The sequence below is a fragment of the Pelobates fuscus genome, chromosome 9, assembly GCF_036172605.1.
Source record: "Pelobates fuscus isolate aPelFus1 chromosome 9, aPelFus1.pri, whole genome shotgun sequence".
Lineage (NCBI taxonomy): Eukaryota > Metazoa > Chordata > Amphibia > Anura > Pelobatidae > Pelobates > Pelobates fuscus.
In genome coordinates this window covers 153,616,224-153,634,706 of record NC_086325.1, presented here as the reverse complement: position 1 = coordinate 153,634,706, position 18,483 = coordinate 153,616,224, and the positions used below count along the sequence as shown (strand labels likewise).

The 18,483-nt window shown below is 41.7% G+C and overlaps 1 protein-coding gene across 2 annotated transcripts in view; it reads left to right on the top strand.

The window, feature by feature from the left end:
- LOC134572535 (histo-blood group ABO system transferase-like) overlaps positions 1-18,483 on the top strand; it is a 71,985-nt gene that overhangs the window by 39,703 nt on the left and 13,799 nt on the right. The window contains exons 2-3 of one of the 2 annotated variants that reach the window (XM_063431552.1): positions 12,289-12,358; positions 16,800-16,856. In XM_063431552.1, coding sequence (XP_063287622.1) covers positions 12,289-12,358; positions 16,800-16,856 — 127 coding nt within the window. The remainder of the gene's footprint in view (positions 1-12,288; positions 12,359-16,799; positions 16,857-18,483) is intronic. The other variant, XM_063431553.1, reaches the window with a different exon arrangement.

Below are 18,483 nucleotides of genomic sequence, written 5' to 3'. Positions count from 1 at the left end.
TTCAAATTTTATAACATGACAGGAGGCTTCGTATTTGCTTAAGTCTCTCTTTACTAGAACTCCACAGCAGCACAGAAAACAACCAATCAGAAAAAAGTTAGGTACTATAAAACTCCCCTCCCCATGCATCATTTCCTCTTTCTTTGCTGCTCCGCATCAGTACAGGTCAGAGTACCACTGCCTCCTGCTAACATTAGTGGGTGGCTTTGGGATTTTAATTATATTTTCAGTGTTTCACTTATTTTTATTTGGGGACTTCTTTGTGTGTTTCTCTTTATTCACCCCTGCCTATTGCTCTGGGGTTTGTGGGGAGTTTGTCTTTATTTGTTCTCTCCTCATCTTCCTGGGATGTTTATCCTTCTCTGTCCCCTTTAATTTTGCCTTCTCTGTCCCCCTGGACCTCATTCCTCCGGTCGCGGGGTGCTCTGTTTTTTCTCACACCCGCCGGCCGGAGGCTTTACCCGCGGACCGCATGTCCGCAGGGGGAAGAGGGAGCATTACGCTGCCCCACTTGTGTTTCCTTCTCCTCCGGTCGCGGTGTTCTGATACCGCCGATCGGAGGCTTTACACGTGGCCGTCCGCTTACCGCGGACCGCATGCCCGCCGGGGGAGGAGGGAGCATTTCGCTGCCCCTCCCGTGGTTTGCTTCTCCTCCGGTCGCGGTATTATGATACCGCCGACCGGAGGCTTTCCCCGCGGACCTCATGCCCGCCGGGGGAGGAGGGAGCAATTCGCTGCCCCTCCTGTGGTTTGCTTCACCTCCGGTCGGCGGTATTAGGATACCGCCGACCGGAGCCTCTACACGTGGCTGCCTACCTCGGCCGGCTCAATCCACGGACTGCATGTGTCCGCCGGGGGAGGGGAGGGCAATTGCTCCCGCTCGCCCCCCCGACCCCTCTCCTCACTGTCATGCCAGTTCTCTCATCTTCTCTGATTGCCAGCTCTCCTTTATGTATATGTTCAGATTACTGCGTTTAGGTGACATGGGCTCTTTAGCATATTCTACCTGAGATTGATGGGTGTTTGGCATATATACACAGTTTGCTGTAATTTTGCTCTGTGGTTTTTTTTGCTGACAGTGTATTTCTCAGATCGCTGTATGTTTTCCTGACAGCGTATGTCTAGATTTAGTTTTTCTACCATGTATGTGCAGTTTTGCTGTGTGTCTGACTGATGCTGTTTATCACAGATTTCGTTTTACTAACAGTGTGTATGACAGATGTTTTGAGCTTTGCCGACAGTGCACTTCACAGACTGCTGTGTTTTTCTGACAGTGTATTTCAGGATTTAGTCTTTTCTGACAGTGTATGTCGCAGTTGGCTGTGCGTTTCACTGACAATGTATTTCTAGATTTCGTTTTCCTGACCGTGTATGTCACTGTTGCTGTGTGTTTGCTGTCAGTGCGAATCACAGATCACTGTGTTTTGCTGGCAGTGTCTTTCTCAGATAGCTGAGAGTTTTGCAGTCTGTACATATTGCTATTTTCTACGCGTTTCACAGATTTCCGTGAGTTTCAAGTGTGTACGTACTCAGTTGTACAGGCTCTGTACAAGGTAGACAGTGCTAGTTAGCTCTCAGATTCATATGCTTCTGAGTAGGAATATGTTGGCGCTATATAAATGGCAATATGACAATAATATAATTGTCTGGTCCAGCTATGAGGTCTCAGATGGGACTTCTCTGGTATGAATTATCTGTCCATGGCATGTATATGGCTATCAGACCTGGCTCTGTATCAAACTGGTATGGGAAACCAGTCTGCGCTGATGCAAGACAATTTTGTCAGGTTCTCGGGGAGTTAATTAATCTGGCTATGGTTTAACCCTTCTCCTCGCAGTGTCCGTGGTTCCACATCCCCTGCAGGTGGTATGATGATGGTATTCTATAATACGCTAGAATTCCTAACGGATCGGTGAGAGCATATGCTTACCTATTCACAGTTCAAGGACAGTTTCGCTCAGTGCATCTTTCATTCATGGCCATGATGGTCACTGGAATACTTCCGCCTATTCCCAATACAGCTGGAATACCACTATTTCCCTGCTGGGCACTTGGGGGACCGCCAGTCCCGGTTCAGGTTATTCACACGGCATTACGCTGTCTAAAAGGGTTGGGGTCTAGGGATCCTACGTCACAGGATGCTCTGAGGATCTACTAATTTTAGGGGCCTCTATCCAACTCAGAGGTCCCCACTCTCACTCAGTACCCCTCGTAAGCGCTACGGAATTGGATGGCGCTATATAAATAACGTGTTATAATAATATAACAATAATACACGACCCAGGATTGGCCTGCTATGTCTGTGCCCCATTGATTGGCCTGCTATGTCTGTGCCCCATTGATTGGCCTGCTATGTCTGTGCCCATAAGATTGGCCTGCTATGTCTGTGCCCATAAGATTGGCCTGCTATGTCTGTGCCCATAAGATTGGCCTGCTATGTCTGTGCCCATAAGATTGGCCTGCTATGTCTGTGCCCATAAGATTGGCCTGCTATGTCTGTGCCCTTAAGAATGGCCTGCTGTGCCCATAAGAATGGCCTGCTACGTCTGTGCCCATAAGTTCGGCCTGCTACGTCTGTGCCCATAAGTTCGGCCTGCTATGTCTGTGCCCATAAGAACGGCCTGCTATGTCTGTACCCATAAGAGCGGCCTGCTAGGTCTGTGCCCATAAGAACGGCCTGCTAGGTCTGTGCCCATTTATTGGCCTCCTATGTCGGTGCCTATTTGTATGGCCTACTATGTCGGTGCCTATTTGCTTGCCCAACTATCCTGCGTCCATTAGTTTGGCCTGCTGGGCCCGCTCTATTGGTGCCGAACCCCCTTTTGGCCGCGGGCCTGGGGGAATATCACTGAGGAGAAGCCAGTGCCCACCAGTGACACGGAAATAGGCAGGTGTCCGGACAAGCACCATTGCCATACTATCCAAGAGGACACCAATATACGGCCATCTGGATAAGGTAGGTAGGGTGAAGGCCCTAAACCTCAGACCTGAAGGGCAAGTTTTATTACGAAGACCCCGGACACACTTCCGCGGTTTGCGCCAGTCCGGCGAGGGCACATCTCCAAGGAGAACTTTGCACAGGCAAGGACCGGTACTCAGTCACCTACAGGAGAACGCGGTTTTTTCCTTGTCTTTATCAACTACTCCGTATCTGCCTCCCGGTATCCATATAGCTATCGGTAGTTATTCCTCCGTAAGGTTAGCTCCTGGCCCTGTGCAGTGGGGCTTACTTGTCTTGCCTTCCGGCCTGCTATTTGCTTTCTAGCTGAGATAGAATTTGCGTTTTTTACTCATACCTACGTTATTGTTGTCTTTTTCGTTTTTCGTGGCTTCCTTTTCCTTTCGCTCGGGTCGTCGAGAGGCCTGACTTGACCTCCTCCGACCTCCCGGGTGCTCGTGGATTGCGGAGAACGTCTCCTGCTTTCCTCAGACTACCAACGGTCCGCCTGGAACCCGCGCGCGCGCACGGGATCCGGACGGTCAGTTGATAGTTTTTCCATCGTTTTTCCCGTGGATTACCCTCAGCCTTATGCTGATACTCGTATTTGGTGTACCCTATAGTTGGTCACCCTGAGTCTCTAGGGACTCTAGCTTGGATCACAGGAGGGTGCGGCCCTCCATCACTTCGATCCGAGGACATTTTATCTTCTGGAGCAGAGAGCGAGAGAGCGAACCCCTCTCAGATACGGAACCGGACACTGAGTTGTTCTTTGAGGGCGCACCCCTCCCTCAACCTCGGCCAGAGACTGAGCTGGATACAGGGGTCATGTTTGGAGGAAACATTCTCATAGAGAGGAACGGTCACGGATGCAGACTCTACTGTTTGGTTATTTACGGGTACGGCCCTCTCAGACTATCAGCCGGACGTTAACACGTTATTTGACCACATTAGTAGAGAGCGCGGCTCTCTCATACACTCGACGCCCTACGGTGCCATCCATTTGTTCATCACACAGGCTTGTACCTGTGCTAGACATCGATGACTACATGGAGGGGCGTCCCTCCTGCATTCAAGTGGATCTGACGTCCGTGCTACTGATTCCGATATAGAGGACTGCCTGGTCATGCAAGATATCCATATTTAGACTGGATTCCTCTAGTCTATCTCCTGCAACGGAGGGATATTCTCACAGAGGTATAACGAGGGGTGACCCCCACTTATCTATACACATTCCTGGAGATGGTTCGGCTATCGGATGGAACTCAGGTATTATGTGAGTGCAGGTTTGGGTATATTCGGCACCATAGAAAGCAGAGGATTGCTTTCTGTTTTTGGATATCCAGACCATTGTAACAACTGCTCAGACAGTTTTCTCCCATTTTTAGGTGGCGGGAGATACGGGGACCTACATGGAGCAAACGGGCTCTGCCTTGCTCGGGTAACACGATTAAGGAGGGCCTATTACCCGCTCTGAAGGTACAAACCGTACATATGGTTCACATGGTAAGACCGGGAAACCCGGTTTGTCTTGACCTCCCCGGTCATCAGATCTTGGGATAAGATGGCAGGACTGCCCCGTCTCCTCGAAATGCATACCTGGTGATCAGGGTTCGGAGATGGAGGACCCTCCATCTATACTCTAGTTATTCCTCTCGGGAGCCATTTTGTTGGATTCACGCTACCCTACTTTTCAACTATCGTCGAGGAGACCTACGGGACCTTATGGTGGTACCTGGTATACCCTGACTTCTACACAGACATCTTTCACTCTTGGAGGAGGGCATTTCTGGATGGAAATCTGCGTTCCTGTTTGCTCTTCCCATTCCTTTGAAGATTTCTGGGATTCCCTATTCCCAGAATGGTCGACCTCCGTTCCTCCACTCAAGTTCAGTTCGGAACCCTGAATGGACGTCTTTTGGAGCCCTTTCTCTACGGCGTCCGAGGTTTTACACAGTCCGTTTGGACTATTGGAATCACTTAGTATACGGCTGGTTTGGACACACTCTCATTGTGTGCGTTATGAATTTATGCTCGGATGAGACATCCCACCGGGTAGGACAGGAAAGTACGAAGATCCTCCTCGGTTTCCATTGCGATTTTGGTGGTGGTCTTCGGTGCATTCCTTGAGATTGGAGATCTCCCTGCAAGGCCGCATCACCGAATGGCCCTGGCACGATCGGAGGAGCCGCCTTACGGATCATGAGTTGAGACTTGGTGTCAGTTTTCTTCTCGCGACCCTAAGTCCTAGTTCGGATTTCGAAGCTATACAACTACAGGAATGTGGCTAATAGGTCAGCTTGCCAGCTCATGGACCGACTTCTAGGAAACAGGTTGCTACACCAGGTGCAATGGATTTACCGGCGGAGGGTGCCTTTTTCCGTATTTGAGATACTTCGTCGGTTGGCATCTCCTTTGACCCGTCGGCTGTCATTTATCGTATTTGAAATGTCCAATTAGGATTACTCTGATATTTCCTGGAATAATTACCAGCGACACAAACAGCGTTGGATTGGTGAACTGAGCGTTGAAACAGCAAATACGAAGCCTCCTGTCATGTTATAAAATTGTAGATTATGCTAGCTTTAGTGTACCTATAATCTTAATTTTATTAATGACAGGAGGCGAGTATTTCCCACCCACTCTTGTCCCTCCCTTGTTTAATGTTATAGTTTAGATTATCAGGTAAGTATGCAACTCTGTTTGTTGTCTCTGCTACCTGTCGCTTGTTCCTTATGTCTGTTTTTTTCCATAAGTAGGGTTGGGATATTTTCATATTAGGTTAATTTGGTTGCTACGTTGAGTACCTACATGTTTATTCAGAGTACATTTCATTGGATAATCAACCTGTTCGATTCTGTTTTCTCTCGTTTCAGTTTACAGTCCATCTACACTATCTAGTTTGACGGTTTCACTTGGATGGTGGACATCGTTATATTCATCGTATCTAGGACTTCGTTTCTTCCCCATTATGTTTTCTGCCTTTTATTCTGTTTTGTCGCAGCTTGAAAGAGGAAATGATGCATGGGGAGGGGAGTTTTATAGTACCTAACTTTTTTCTGATTGGTTGTTTTCTGTGCTGCTGTGGAGTTCTAGTAAAGAGAGACTTAAGCAAATACTCGCCTCCTGTCATTAATAAAATTAAGATTATAGGTACACTAAAGCTAGCATAATCTACAATTTAAGGCCAAAGTAGCTAATTTGGAAGCACGGCTGAATTAGAGAATTTTTCTGGTTTAGCTATTTTGACCTTAAATTTGCAATTCACTTTAAATTCTCACTATAGTGGATACACCTGTGATGCCAAAATTTCCAAACGGAAAACAGAAACGACATGGAAAATATTTCCAATTTGGGTCCATTTTGGCCTGAAGTTTGAAAATTCTGAAATTCACGAATTCTCACTTTAGTGAACAACGCAAACCCTGCGCAATGTGTAATAATTGCTCCTATTATTGTTCTTCATAAAATGCAAACATGTATTATAGCAGGGGTGCCCAAAAGGTAGATCCCCCAGATGTTTTAAAACTACAGCTTCCATGATGCTATAACATTCTAAAGGCAGTTTAAGGGCATGCAAAGCATAGTGGGCGTTGTAGTTCTACAATATCTGGGAATCTACCTTTTGGGCTCCCCTGTATAGCGTTGTATAATAAGTGGACTACCAATAGATGGTTAAAACGAGGCATGTCACATACACAGGAAACCGGAATAGCAGGTGGGTAATGCTAAACTAAGATTTAAGTCTAACCTTATCTTTGTCACATGCATTTCTGTAGGCTATATCGGCTAAGCAGAATCCATCACGCACAACATGAACGGCATTCGAGTGAGCTTTGTTCTCGGTGCCATACCCACACTGGTGATATTCATGCAGTAATCATGCAAAAGACATGGACATTGTGAGCAAAAATCTCTTAAAACGCGGAAAGAAAAATGAGGGTTACTTCCAATTAAAGGAACACACTAAAGTTAGAGTTCAAACCTAGATTTCTAATGTTAGTGTTCTAGGGGCAATTTTGATAAAGGCTGCCCCACAAATACTTAAATAAGCAGTTTTTTTAAAAAAAACTTACATTTAATCACCACTTATGATCTCAGGCGAGTCCAATGCTCTTCCAAATGGGAGCTATTGCGCATGCGTGGAAATTGCCATTCTGCGGCCATCCACATTTCCTCATGGAGATGCATTAACCTTATGTTATCTAATAGAACAACCACGTTATGTTTTAGTGGTTTTGGTGCATAGACTGTCCGTTTAAGGCATGGACAATGAACACACAATGCATTTCTGGAGCAAATGTATTTATTCTGTGTGTATTTTACACAAATAATTTGCTTGCAGACCTAAATGCCTTGGGATGTAATGGATATTTGCCACAAAGAAAACGTCAAAACATGTTAACATAAGATTAGAGATAAGATTTATTATACACTTTTTGATAGTTTGTGTTATGTACACTATAGGTACAACTGCATATTTTGTTCTACTTATATTTTATACGCATATAAAACATAGCTGGAAAATCTTGTTTGAACGCTAAAACTTTTATAGATTATTTATTTAAAAATGTCAATTTATTATTTTTATGCCTCAAGTAATCAACGCACTTAGCGCAGTTTTGGTGTTTGTGTCTTTTGAAATAGCCTTTCTGCATATGTGAGTTTTGAATCAACACCACAAATATATTCACAAATTCGAACTAATTTAGCACATTGGCGAACCACGTGTAAAAAATATTATTTATTGCTTGTAACGCATTCTTTTAACATGCTATTTTGTGCAAGTGATATTTACTGTGTGCAGCTGTATGTGCTATTTATCAAAATATTGCAATTCTATTCAGAATCTTGATTTTTTTTGATGGTAAGGAGCAAAAAGAAAAATTTGTTCTGGGGCGAACTACAATATGCCTGAATTCGGGGCAAGTATTGGTCGGGAGAAATTTTAACCTCAAAACTTTCACGTGCCAGTATCGCAAGCCCTGCTCAGTTCAGTTCTTGATTGCTGGCACCAGAAAAAAGGGAAATTAAAATAATAAATAGGGGGGGGGGGGGGAATCAAAAGTTGAGTTACGTTTGAGAGCCTTCAAGAAGACTGACTTACAAAGTGCAAAGTGTGCGACAAAGAAGTGAGTAGGTGGTGAGTGAGAGGTCATATCCTTAGTGAGGTATAGAGTAACATCTGAAAAGATAAAACACGTAAAACTGAGGGAAGAAGCAGAACAATAAAGTACTAGGGCAGGCAGCAGGTCCATTGATGCTCTATCTGATTGTGTTCAGTGGTCACAACCTATTACCAGTAATACCTCTTTCGCTACTACTACACCCCACCCCCAGTGGGCGATCGTGGGGATAGTGCCAGTAGTCAACTAAGGCAGTGTAATACTTGCATGTTCCGAGGCCCCGCTTGCCATTACGACAGGTTGATAGACGCCGCATGCTGCCCAGACATTGGCGCGTGGTCATTTGGAAGAACCGAGCAAATTGCTAAAAAAAAAACTGAATTCCGGAATTCTCCAAATTCAGATCTTTTGCCACTCACTTATGACTCCGGCAAATTACTTGTAGACATGGGCTTTACATTTCCTGGGCTTTCTTGTCCAAATTGCCCTATTGTGGTTCTTGTTATGTGTATTGTATTCCGAAGTATTCCAGTTACTGACCATGGCTTGTTACTATTTTATTCTGCACTCAATGTTCCTGTATTTTTGGCTTGTCTACTGTTGACCTAGTTTCTCCTTCCCTTGACCTCCGCTTTCTCTTCGACTATTCTGTATGTTACGTCCGGCCATTTTAAGGCCTGGTAATACGTTGTTGTATTTTAGAGTCTGTGTGTGTGGATTATCTTATAGTTATCGTGACAGGCAGGTTGGACAAGAATAGCCGACCCTTCTTCATCCAGTAAAAAAAAAAAAAAAAAAAAAGTTCACTTCCACTTTGATTCACTGATTTAGAAATGATTTGCTGATTTGTGATTTTTTTCCCCATTTTTTTTTAAATTTGATTTCTAGTAAGAGGAAGATTATTTGATTTCTGTGCCACTGCTTGTGCTTTAGAATTTGCAACGGTGTGGTGGCAGTGTACTGCGCAAGTAAACCATGCCCACATTGAGAATTTTTTTAAAACATTTTTTTGAAAAAAAAAAGTATTTTGAAATGTGGTGGTGGTTCTGGTGGACATGTGGTGGTGGTGCTTATTAACTACCTAAAGCATTTAAATAAAATTCCTCCTGCTGCTGCTCCCACATAAAAAAAAAAAAAGTCCTTCATTGTAGTGGTTTCACCCCTCCTGGCTGAGTATTGTGGTGTGGGGAATGGGGAACTTTTTTTTTTCAACACCGAAGGACTATCAATTATTTTTCTTGGGCAGGATTACTGGTCCAGAACACCAGTGATAAGCGAGAGACGTATACCAATAGTATACACTTAAAATGATTACAGTAACAATAAAATAACATATTAAATGTAAATGCAGAATTTTAAGCATACAGGTCAGCAGAATGACAATTCCACAGCTGTAGTTCTGCCGCGGTTTCTGTCTGCATTCATTGATTGAGTGTATCAGCTGGCACACTCAGCCATTTAATGCCAACTTGGACATAAAATATAATCCTATTGTATTGATATTATTGCTATGTTTGCACTTTTACATTAGCAATATGAACAGAGGGTGGGGAGCTCACCTAACACTTAGAATATGTTTATTTAGACAATGCTACCCATCTGTAAAATTTTGATGGAAAGGAATGAGTAGATTTAATCTTGAAAAACTGGTTTTATTCTATTATTATACACTGTACAGTGAGACTTTTCTACTAGTTTGTACCAGTGTACTAAAGTGTATTCAATCATGACATTCACAGCAACTTGTTATAATAACATGAGAAAAAAAAAAACAACCCTTATGTTTTACTGTCTCTAAGGCATATAATAATAAGCTTAAGACCCGACTGGAATATAGAGCCTACCATGTTTGAAAGCAGCCAACCAAAGCTCACTCACATCCGCAAGGGTTATTTCCAATAAGCAAAAGTGTATGTAATGATAACTTTCACAGTGCAAAACATTAGGAAGCAGGACGGCTGCAGTGGTTATGGTGCAAGAAGTGCGCTGCTGCCCTAGGCATGACATAAACCCAGGCAACCCCCCTTCCAAATTTCTCTTCCTGACAGACACATGCCCTCACTGAAGTATGCACTGACATACACTCACTGACAGATACACTGTTTAACCAACACAAACACTTTCACTGAAACATACACATTCACAGACAAACACACTAACTCTTACAGACACACACACTCTCTCTCTCTCTTTCTCTAACAGACACACACCCCCTCACTAACAGACACACACACACTCTTACTAACAGACACACACTAACACTCACTAACAGACACACACACACACTTACTAATAGACACATACTAACACATTCACTAACACTTCTTAAATGTTACAATGTGGTATTAGGAGCAGTGGAGGCTCATCCATACAGTTACATGGGGCAATGCCCCACCAGTTTTTTCTGCAACTGAAAAAAATATATAGAAATGGAATAAGGACTACAGAGATTTTTTCACTGGTTGTTGTTTTTAAAATTTGCATACAAATGTAAATGTATACCCTTACATTAAGTGTATTTTAGAAAAAAAAAACTCTTTTGTATTTGTCTTTGATGATAGCACAGACGCACTTTTCACCCATTGCCTGGTGATGGCTTTCTAGAGAAGCTGGGGAAAATGCCTGTGCTTCTACAGATTTAAGGCAGGAGTCTCGAAGTATATGTTTCCTGATTTGAACAGGACAATCTGTAATAGAGAGGCATTTCCAAATCTCTGGCATACCTCTCATTAACCTGGACTGCTGGTGGCCTGGTCTGCATCAGGGCGGTGACTGGGCCCCTATTTCACATATTTGAAGTTCCAGCATTCTGTTGTCTCATGCTGGACCTTCAGTAATGATGATGAGGTTGGTTGGTGCTAACAGGATAAGGACATAGTCAGGGCCACTTTTGTTTTTGCCCCCCCCCCCCTTTTTCATGACCAGTCTAAGGCACACCTGTGCAGTAATCATGTTATCTAATCAGCATCTTGATATGCCACACCTGTGAGGTGGAATGATAACCTCGGCAAAGGAGAAGTGCTCACTAACACAGATAAAGGAGAAGTGCTCACTAACACAAATTTAGACAGATTTGTGAACAATATTTGAGAGAAATAGGCCTTTTGTGTACATAGAAAAAGTCTTAGATCTTTGAGTTCAGCTCATGAAAAATGGGGGCAAAAACAAAAGTGTTGTGTTTATAATTTTGTTCAGTGTATATTGTTTGTGTGCAGCTCTGTATGTGTATGGGAGTGTGTAATTGTATGAATGTGCCTGGGGCGGGGTATGGGTCTGTGTGTGAATGCACGTCTGGGAGTGTGGATCTGTGGCACCCATGGGAAAAGTCAACTTGGCCAGTGATTCTCAGGTAAATTGAATGCCTGGTTTATGGTGATAGGATGTCTTGATTCCACCATCTTAAACCTTTACCACTTACCATTGAGCAAGTGTGATGTCAAGAGCTATGCATAAAACCAAACTGGTTCATAATAGTAATTGTATTTTTAATAAATTTACAATTCTAATATGTATAAAAGCATGGATTTAAAATGTAAAATAAAAAATAGTCTTGGAGATTCACTTTGTTCCAAATTGCAATTTGTCCGCATTTTGGGCCAAATGAGTGATTGGTCGAAGTTCTTAACCCCGAGCCAAAATGTAGCTGACTCATGAACAATGCCTGAGCATGTTCTTTTGAGTCGCTGTTCTGAATTTCGCCCAAGGAATCTGAAAAAAGAGGTGCTTGATGGGAAAAAGATGACTCGATGTCCCCAATCAAGTGAGAAACGATCAATTGAGGGAATAAATGAGAAGCAGTTAAAAAAAATCTATATTTGTAGATTTTATATATAGTTACTGCTTCTCCTGTTTTCCATGTATTGACTACTTTTTCTAACTTGATCGGTGATCCAAAATGTTGGTTAATGCTCCTATCAGTGCAATATTTATATATATATATATTTTATTTGTTTTCCGAATTGTTTTTTTCCTTATCGAATCTCTGCCAAGCTAAACTGAAATTTGTCTGTCCCCAAAAACCATTTTATTTTCGAGAAAAATTGTTTTGCTGAACCAAATCTTCTTGCGTTGCGCAAGTCTAATGAAAAACGGGACTCTGTCGATGCATATTTGTTTTTTGGATACAAAAAGCAGATGCTTAAGTTTGACATGTAATTTAATTTTCACGTTTTTTACTATCATTTGCCAGAATTAAAACTTTCCCATTCATTTACTTTATTACAGGGCGTATGCCTGCAAGAAAACAATGGTGGCTTTTCTTCTACTCTTGTATTGCCGTCTGTTCGCTTACCTGGTGAGTATGTGAAAATAAAAGTGGCTGTGTATCACTTTACCAGAAGGGCTGGCTTACTCTTATTCTATCTCTCCAGAGCTACCGGCAGACAGATAGATTAGTATTGGTGACTTACTAATAATTTCTGGAACTAAAATGTAATTTAGAATAAGAAAAATGTATCTTATATACACAGACTGACACATTTATTGTAGTTTCAAGACACATTACTGGGAGTATTATTGCTGTGGAGCTCTGTTATACACTCAGACACATTACTGGGAGTATTATTGCTGTGGAGCTCTGTTATACACTCAGACACATTACTGGGAGTATTGTGGCTGTGGAGCTCTGTTATACACTCAGACACATTACTGGGAGTATTATTGCTGTGGAGCTCTGTTATACATCCAGACACATTACTGGGAGTATTATTTCTGTGGAGCTCTGTTATACACTCAGACACATTACTGGGAGTATTATTACTGTGGAGCTCTGTTATACACTCAGACACATTACTGGGAGTATTATTGCTGTGGAGCTCTGTTATACACTCACACACATTACTGGGAGTATTGTTGTTGTGGAGCTCTGTTATACACCCAGACACATTACTGGGAGTATTATTACTGTGGAGCTCTGTTATACATTTAGACACATTACTGGGAGTATTATTGCTGTGGAGCTCTGTTATACACTCAGACACATTACTGGGAGTATTATTGCTGCGGAGCTCTGTTATACACTCAGTCACATTACTGGGAGTATTATTGCTGTGGAGCTCTGTTATACACTCAGTCACATTACTGAGAGTATTATTGCTGTGGAGCTCTGTTATACACTCAGACACATTACTGAGAGTATTATTGCTGTGGAGCTCTGTTATACACTCAGACACATTACTGAGAGTATTATTGCTGCGGAGCTCTGCTATACACTCAGACACATTACTGGGAGTATTATTGCTGTGGAGCTCTGTTATACACTCAGACACATTACTGGGAGTATTATTGCTGTGGAGCTCTGTTATACACTCAGACACATTACTGAGAGTATTATTGCTGTGGAGCTCTGTTATACACTCAGACACATTACTGGGAGTATTATTGCTGTGGAGCTCTGTTATACACTCAGACACATTACTGAGAGTATTATTGCTATGAAGCTCTGCTATACACTCAGACACATTACTGGGAGTGTTATTGCTGTGGAGCTCTGTTATACATTTAGACACATTACTGGGAGTATTAATGGTGGAGCTCTGTTATACACTCAGACACATTACTGGGAGTATTATTGCTGTGGAGCTCTGTTATACACTCAGACACATTACTGGGAGTATTATTGCTGTGGAGCTCTGTTATACACTCAGACACATTACTGGGAGTATTATTGATGTGGAGCTCTGTTATACATTTAGACACATTACTGGGAGTATTATTGCTGTGGAGCTCTGTTATACACTCAGACACATTACTGGGAGTATTAATGGCGGAGCTCTGTTATACACTCAGACACATTACTGGGAGTATTATTGCTGTGGAGCTCTGTTATACACTCAGACACATTACTGAGTGTATTATTGCTGTGGAGCTCTGTTATACATTTAGACACATTACTGGGAGTATTATTGCCGTGGAGCTTTGTTATACACTCACACACATTACTGGGAGTATTATTGCTGTAGAGCTTTGTTATATACTCAGACACACCAACAATACAGAGCTCCTATAAAAGAGGGACATAAGGATACAAAAGGGAGACAGAGGGATTTGGGTCAAAATAGGGACTGTCCCTCCTAAATATACCACTTGGGAGGTATGATATTTTTATCTTTTACCACCCCCTGCTGAATCCCATACTTATACTCCACCCTAGAGATGAAACCTTTGCCATTTCCCATAGACAGCAGCCTCTGCTGTGAGAGCAACAATTATTGATTAAATTATCTATTTTGAATCAGGAAAAACATATGTATAATGGTATGTGTGTGTGACTGCAAGTTCATGTGTGTCAATGCAGGCACGCGTATGAAGGTGTGTAAATACAGGTGAATGCAAGGGCTTGTCCTTGTATGAATGCTGGTGTACCTATGTATAACATATAATGTTTATGTATTTTAATATATATGGTGGTATTTGACTGTAGAGATGATAAACTGTATTTTGGATTGTGGATGTGCATGAGAACAAAAAAAAAACATAATGCATCATAGACTCTGTGAGTGGATTATAACTGCACTCATTTGTAAAAATAGGGAGGCAGAGCTATTAAAGTCATCCAAGTTGTTTGTGGCTGTGTGTGAGTGGCTGTAGGTGATGTACGGGGTCGATGCACTTGGAGGGATGTGGGGGAAGTTTGAAATATTTTATTTCGTCGTGTAAATTCCAAACAAGTAACCCTTCCCCTTAAGTTAACATAACAAGCAATACATTGTGCTATCGTGTCTCTTGTAATGTAAGAGTTATCAGTAAATTCTGTTCTTTGATCATTTACGAAGGAAGCAAAGCATCGGCAATAAATGTTTATCTTTGACAGTGATGGCATTAACTTTCCACTTTAAATGTCAATGTTACTGTCAGCCCACACACATCACTTAAAGGGCTACTCCAACCACTATGACAACTTCTGCTTTTTGAAGTGGTCATGGTGGTAGGAGTTTGTATTTGCAGCGTTCCAGCTTAAAATGCTGTACATCTAGAGATGTAATAATTTTGGTGCCGGGGGTGCTAGTGACGACGCGGCACATGTGACTCTGTTCCAAGCTGCCTAACGTGAGTTCTGTGCAAAAGTTACATCTATTGTCTGTGTGCACAGAGCGTTGATGTAATGAGCACCCTGCCTGCAAGGGAAAGCCTAGTGCTCCCCTCCTTTTCCCCTTCTGTGGGGAGGAAAGGAGTGATCTGGTCAGGCAACAGATGGGGTATGGAAGACCCTCACCATGCACTGGATTTTAGGTTTTTAACTTCATTTACAGCGATTTAGCAATTAAAAATGAGGGGGGCCTACTAGCTAGTGCCCAAAAGGAGAGTATAAAGAAAATTAAAAAGGTTAGGAAAAGGGTTAGAGAAAGCCATTCATAGTTTGTTTTTTAATTGTGTTGCTTTTTTTTTTTTATTAGACCTTACCTTCTGCTAATGATATATATAAATGATCTAATAAGCCTTATAAATGTGGCAAACACTAGGCTTCTAATTATATCTGTTAGATACAAGATGATGCTGTCACGCTGACAGGACACTGACTGTTGCTCATTGGATTTCATTACAATGAATGGAGACTGTCATACTAACACTTATCTTTATTACCTGCCATATATCTTTCAGTGAGGTGTGCATTTTATAACTTTTTATCTCAAGGTTTCCTACAGTGACTATGCATATCTCCTAGCTTCTCTCATGCACACTGAAAAATCTGTAGCAAGTAAGACAGAGGTGTATTTTATTGGGGTGGGGTTGGTTGCGTTGGGGCATCTGAAGATCCTGTGCTTGAAGTATAAATATTATCCTGTGTCCGGACCCTTTAATATTCAAGGTCAAGGCACAGCAGTTATTCACTTATGTGATAAAGAACCCTGTCTAGTCTACCGGAAAAAGGAATAACAGGGTTATTTCCTAAAGTTAGAATTGCCGATAATTCAAGATAAATTCAATGCAAATTTCAACATTAAAGACCAAATAGCCAAATCAGAGACATTTTCCAAGTCAATTTTATTTCCAGTTTAACTATTTTGACCTTAAAGGGACACTATAGTCACCAGAACAAGTACAGCTTAATGCACTTTTTCTGGTGAGTAGAATCATACCCTTAAGGCTTTTTGCTGTAAACACTGTCTTTTCAGAGAAAATGCAGTGTTTACATTACAGTCTAGACTGTAGGCTACTAGGCTGCTAGAGGTGCTTCCTGGGGCAGTGCTGCACAGTGTTGGAATTTGCAAGCCCTCCTCTTCTAACCTGTGGCTGTCCAATCACAGACTTTTCAGTGCAGCTCAATGAGAAGTCTTTAGAATGCAGGTGCTCTGAGCAATTGCTGACTCTTGAGTTCAGTGCAAATAAGCTAACCAAACCAGGAAGTAACAGGACATGTCTGCTCAAAAAGCCAGAGGGTTTAACCAGAATAATTTGTAAAAGTGTCAATTTTGAATTGAAATCTGAACTTTTTCTAAAATGAAAAAAAGAAGACACACTCTTCACACATATAGCTTTTCAGCTAGCAGAAGTGCTTCAGGGGTCTGGAATGTCCCTTTAATATGTAGAGACAGAGTGATAAGCTGGTATACGGTAGAGGGCAAATGCCCCTTTTTTTGTTACCTAAAATAGAACTTACTGTCACTCGAGATATCACTTTACGTTCGTATGATTGTCCATATGCTTTCAATGATTCTATATACCTTTTATAGAGCCAATGTTAAGATGAGTCAGTCTGCCTTTTCTCAGATAAAATTGTTCTTCTGTATCTTCAGGTATTGTTTCAAGAGGACCGAGTGGCAATCTCTGAACAAATATCCCTGCAAGGCAGCGTGAGTAAATTTAGCAGCAGCATCCAGGAATTTTGACTTCTTCATCTTAATCCAAATCTCTCCAAATTCCCAAAAGCTATTTTGCCTAGAATTTTAAATTCACTTTGAATTTTCACATTAGTGACTAACAACCTTGTTAGTGTTTCGCTAATTTTTTTTCCCCGCATCCTGAGATGTGTTTCTCTGAAATTAAATTATAATTATAAAAAATATCTTATTAGGGAAGTGTGTGTAGCTACTTAGAAATGAACATCTTGTTCTCAATACGTCCAACAATGCATTAGTGCAGATGCTTGGTGATACATTTCAGGGTGCGGACAAAATAAGGAAAACAATGTGTTATTATCAAGGTTCTATTTCAGAATATAATGTTGCCTTTCTCTACAATGCTGTCATACATGCCATGAGTTGTCTGAAGAAGGATTGGCAGCAATGAGCAATGTTTCACGTAAGAATATTGTCAAGTCTTGCTGGTTTATTTACGAAAGTTAGAATTCAAAGTGAATTTCATATTTAAGGAGGTGGTCTAACCCTGACATTGAAACATTGCAATGTTAAAACTACAGGACCGCTGCACCCAGACCACTTTACTGAGATGAAGTGGTCGAGGTGCCTTTAGTTGTCCGTTGAGGATGGTTAAAGTGGCTCTGCCACCATCTAGGGTCTTTGCATAATTTGTAAAGACCCCCGACAGTGACTGTTCCACTTGGTTTTTGATCGATCGCAGGATCTAAGGCAAGGTGAGTTATACTTACCTGAACCTGTGACTTGTGGTCGCAACATCTTCTTGCTGTTGGTCCTCTTCAGCTACTGGTGCTTCATCTGCTAGGAGCTGACATCAATGTGGTACTGTCCTGCATGTGCAAGACCGAAGGGTCCACCATAGACTGAACCTTTTGTCAAGCATAGAAATACACTAAGACAAAGAGTAGTTTTAGTATTATCCTTTCACTGGGTTGGAATTTCCAGAGAGCAATAAAGATTTTATCATTATGAAATACTCAGTTTGGATGGGAGGATGGGGGTAGGGAGTGGGAGGGAGTGAGAGGGAGGGGGAATTAACAGTGCCCCTTTAACTACGGTAACTGTTAATTGGTTGAAAAATATAATTTTGGTACAAAGTTATTTGTCATGTTTTATGGTTACAAAAGACTTTAATTCAATCACAGTCATAGAAATGAAGAAATATGAAATCTCTGCTTTTAAGGCAAAATCCCTGCTAAGTTTAATTACTTCAACCCATTCACTACCTAGACGTTTGTTATTAAAGAAATATCTATTTTTCTCTTTCTTTCTCCCCTCTTTTCTTCTTCTTTCCTTATCCTCTTTCTTTGCTCTTCACCATCCTCTTCTCCTCATCTCTATTATAATTCATGATTTGGCAATCCGAGTAGTTACTGATGCATGCCAGTACATCTGTTCATTATATTTTTATATTTATATGTTTGTACAATTTGCAGAATATGTGAATACAAATTATACATTGAGTGAAAAAAAAAACGTACGAAATTGTCATTTGCTATCTCTGAAGGCTATTTTAACTGTATTCATTATTTCAATACTAATATGGTTATCATATTGTAACGCAATATAGTAATAATAGGTTCTGGTGGGTACTTATACAGAT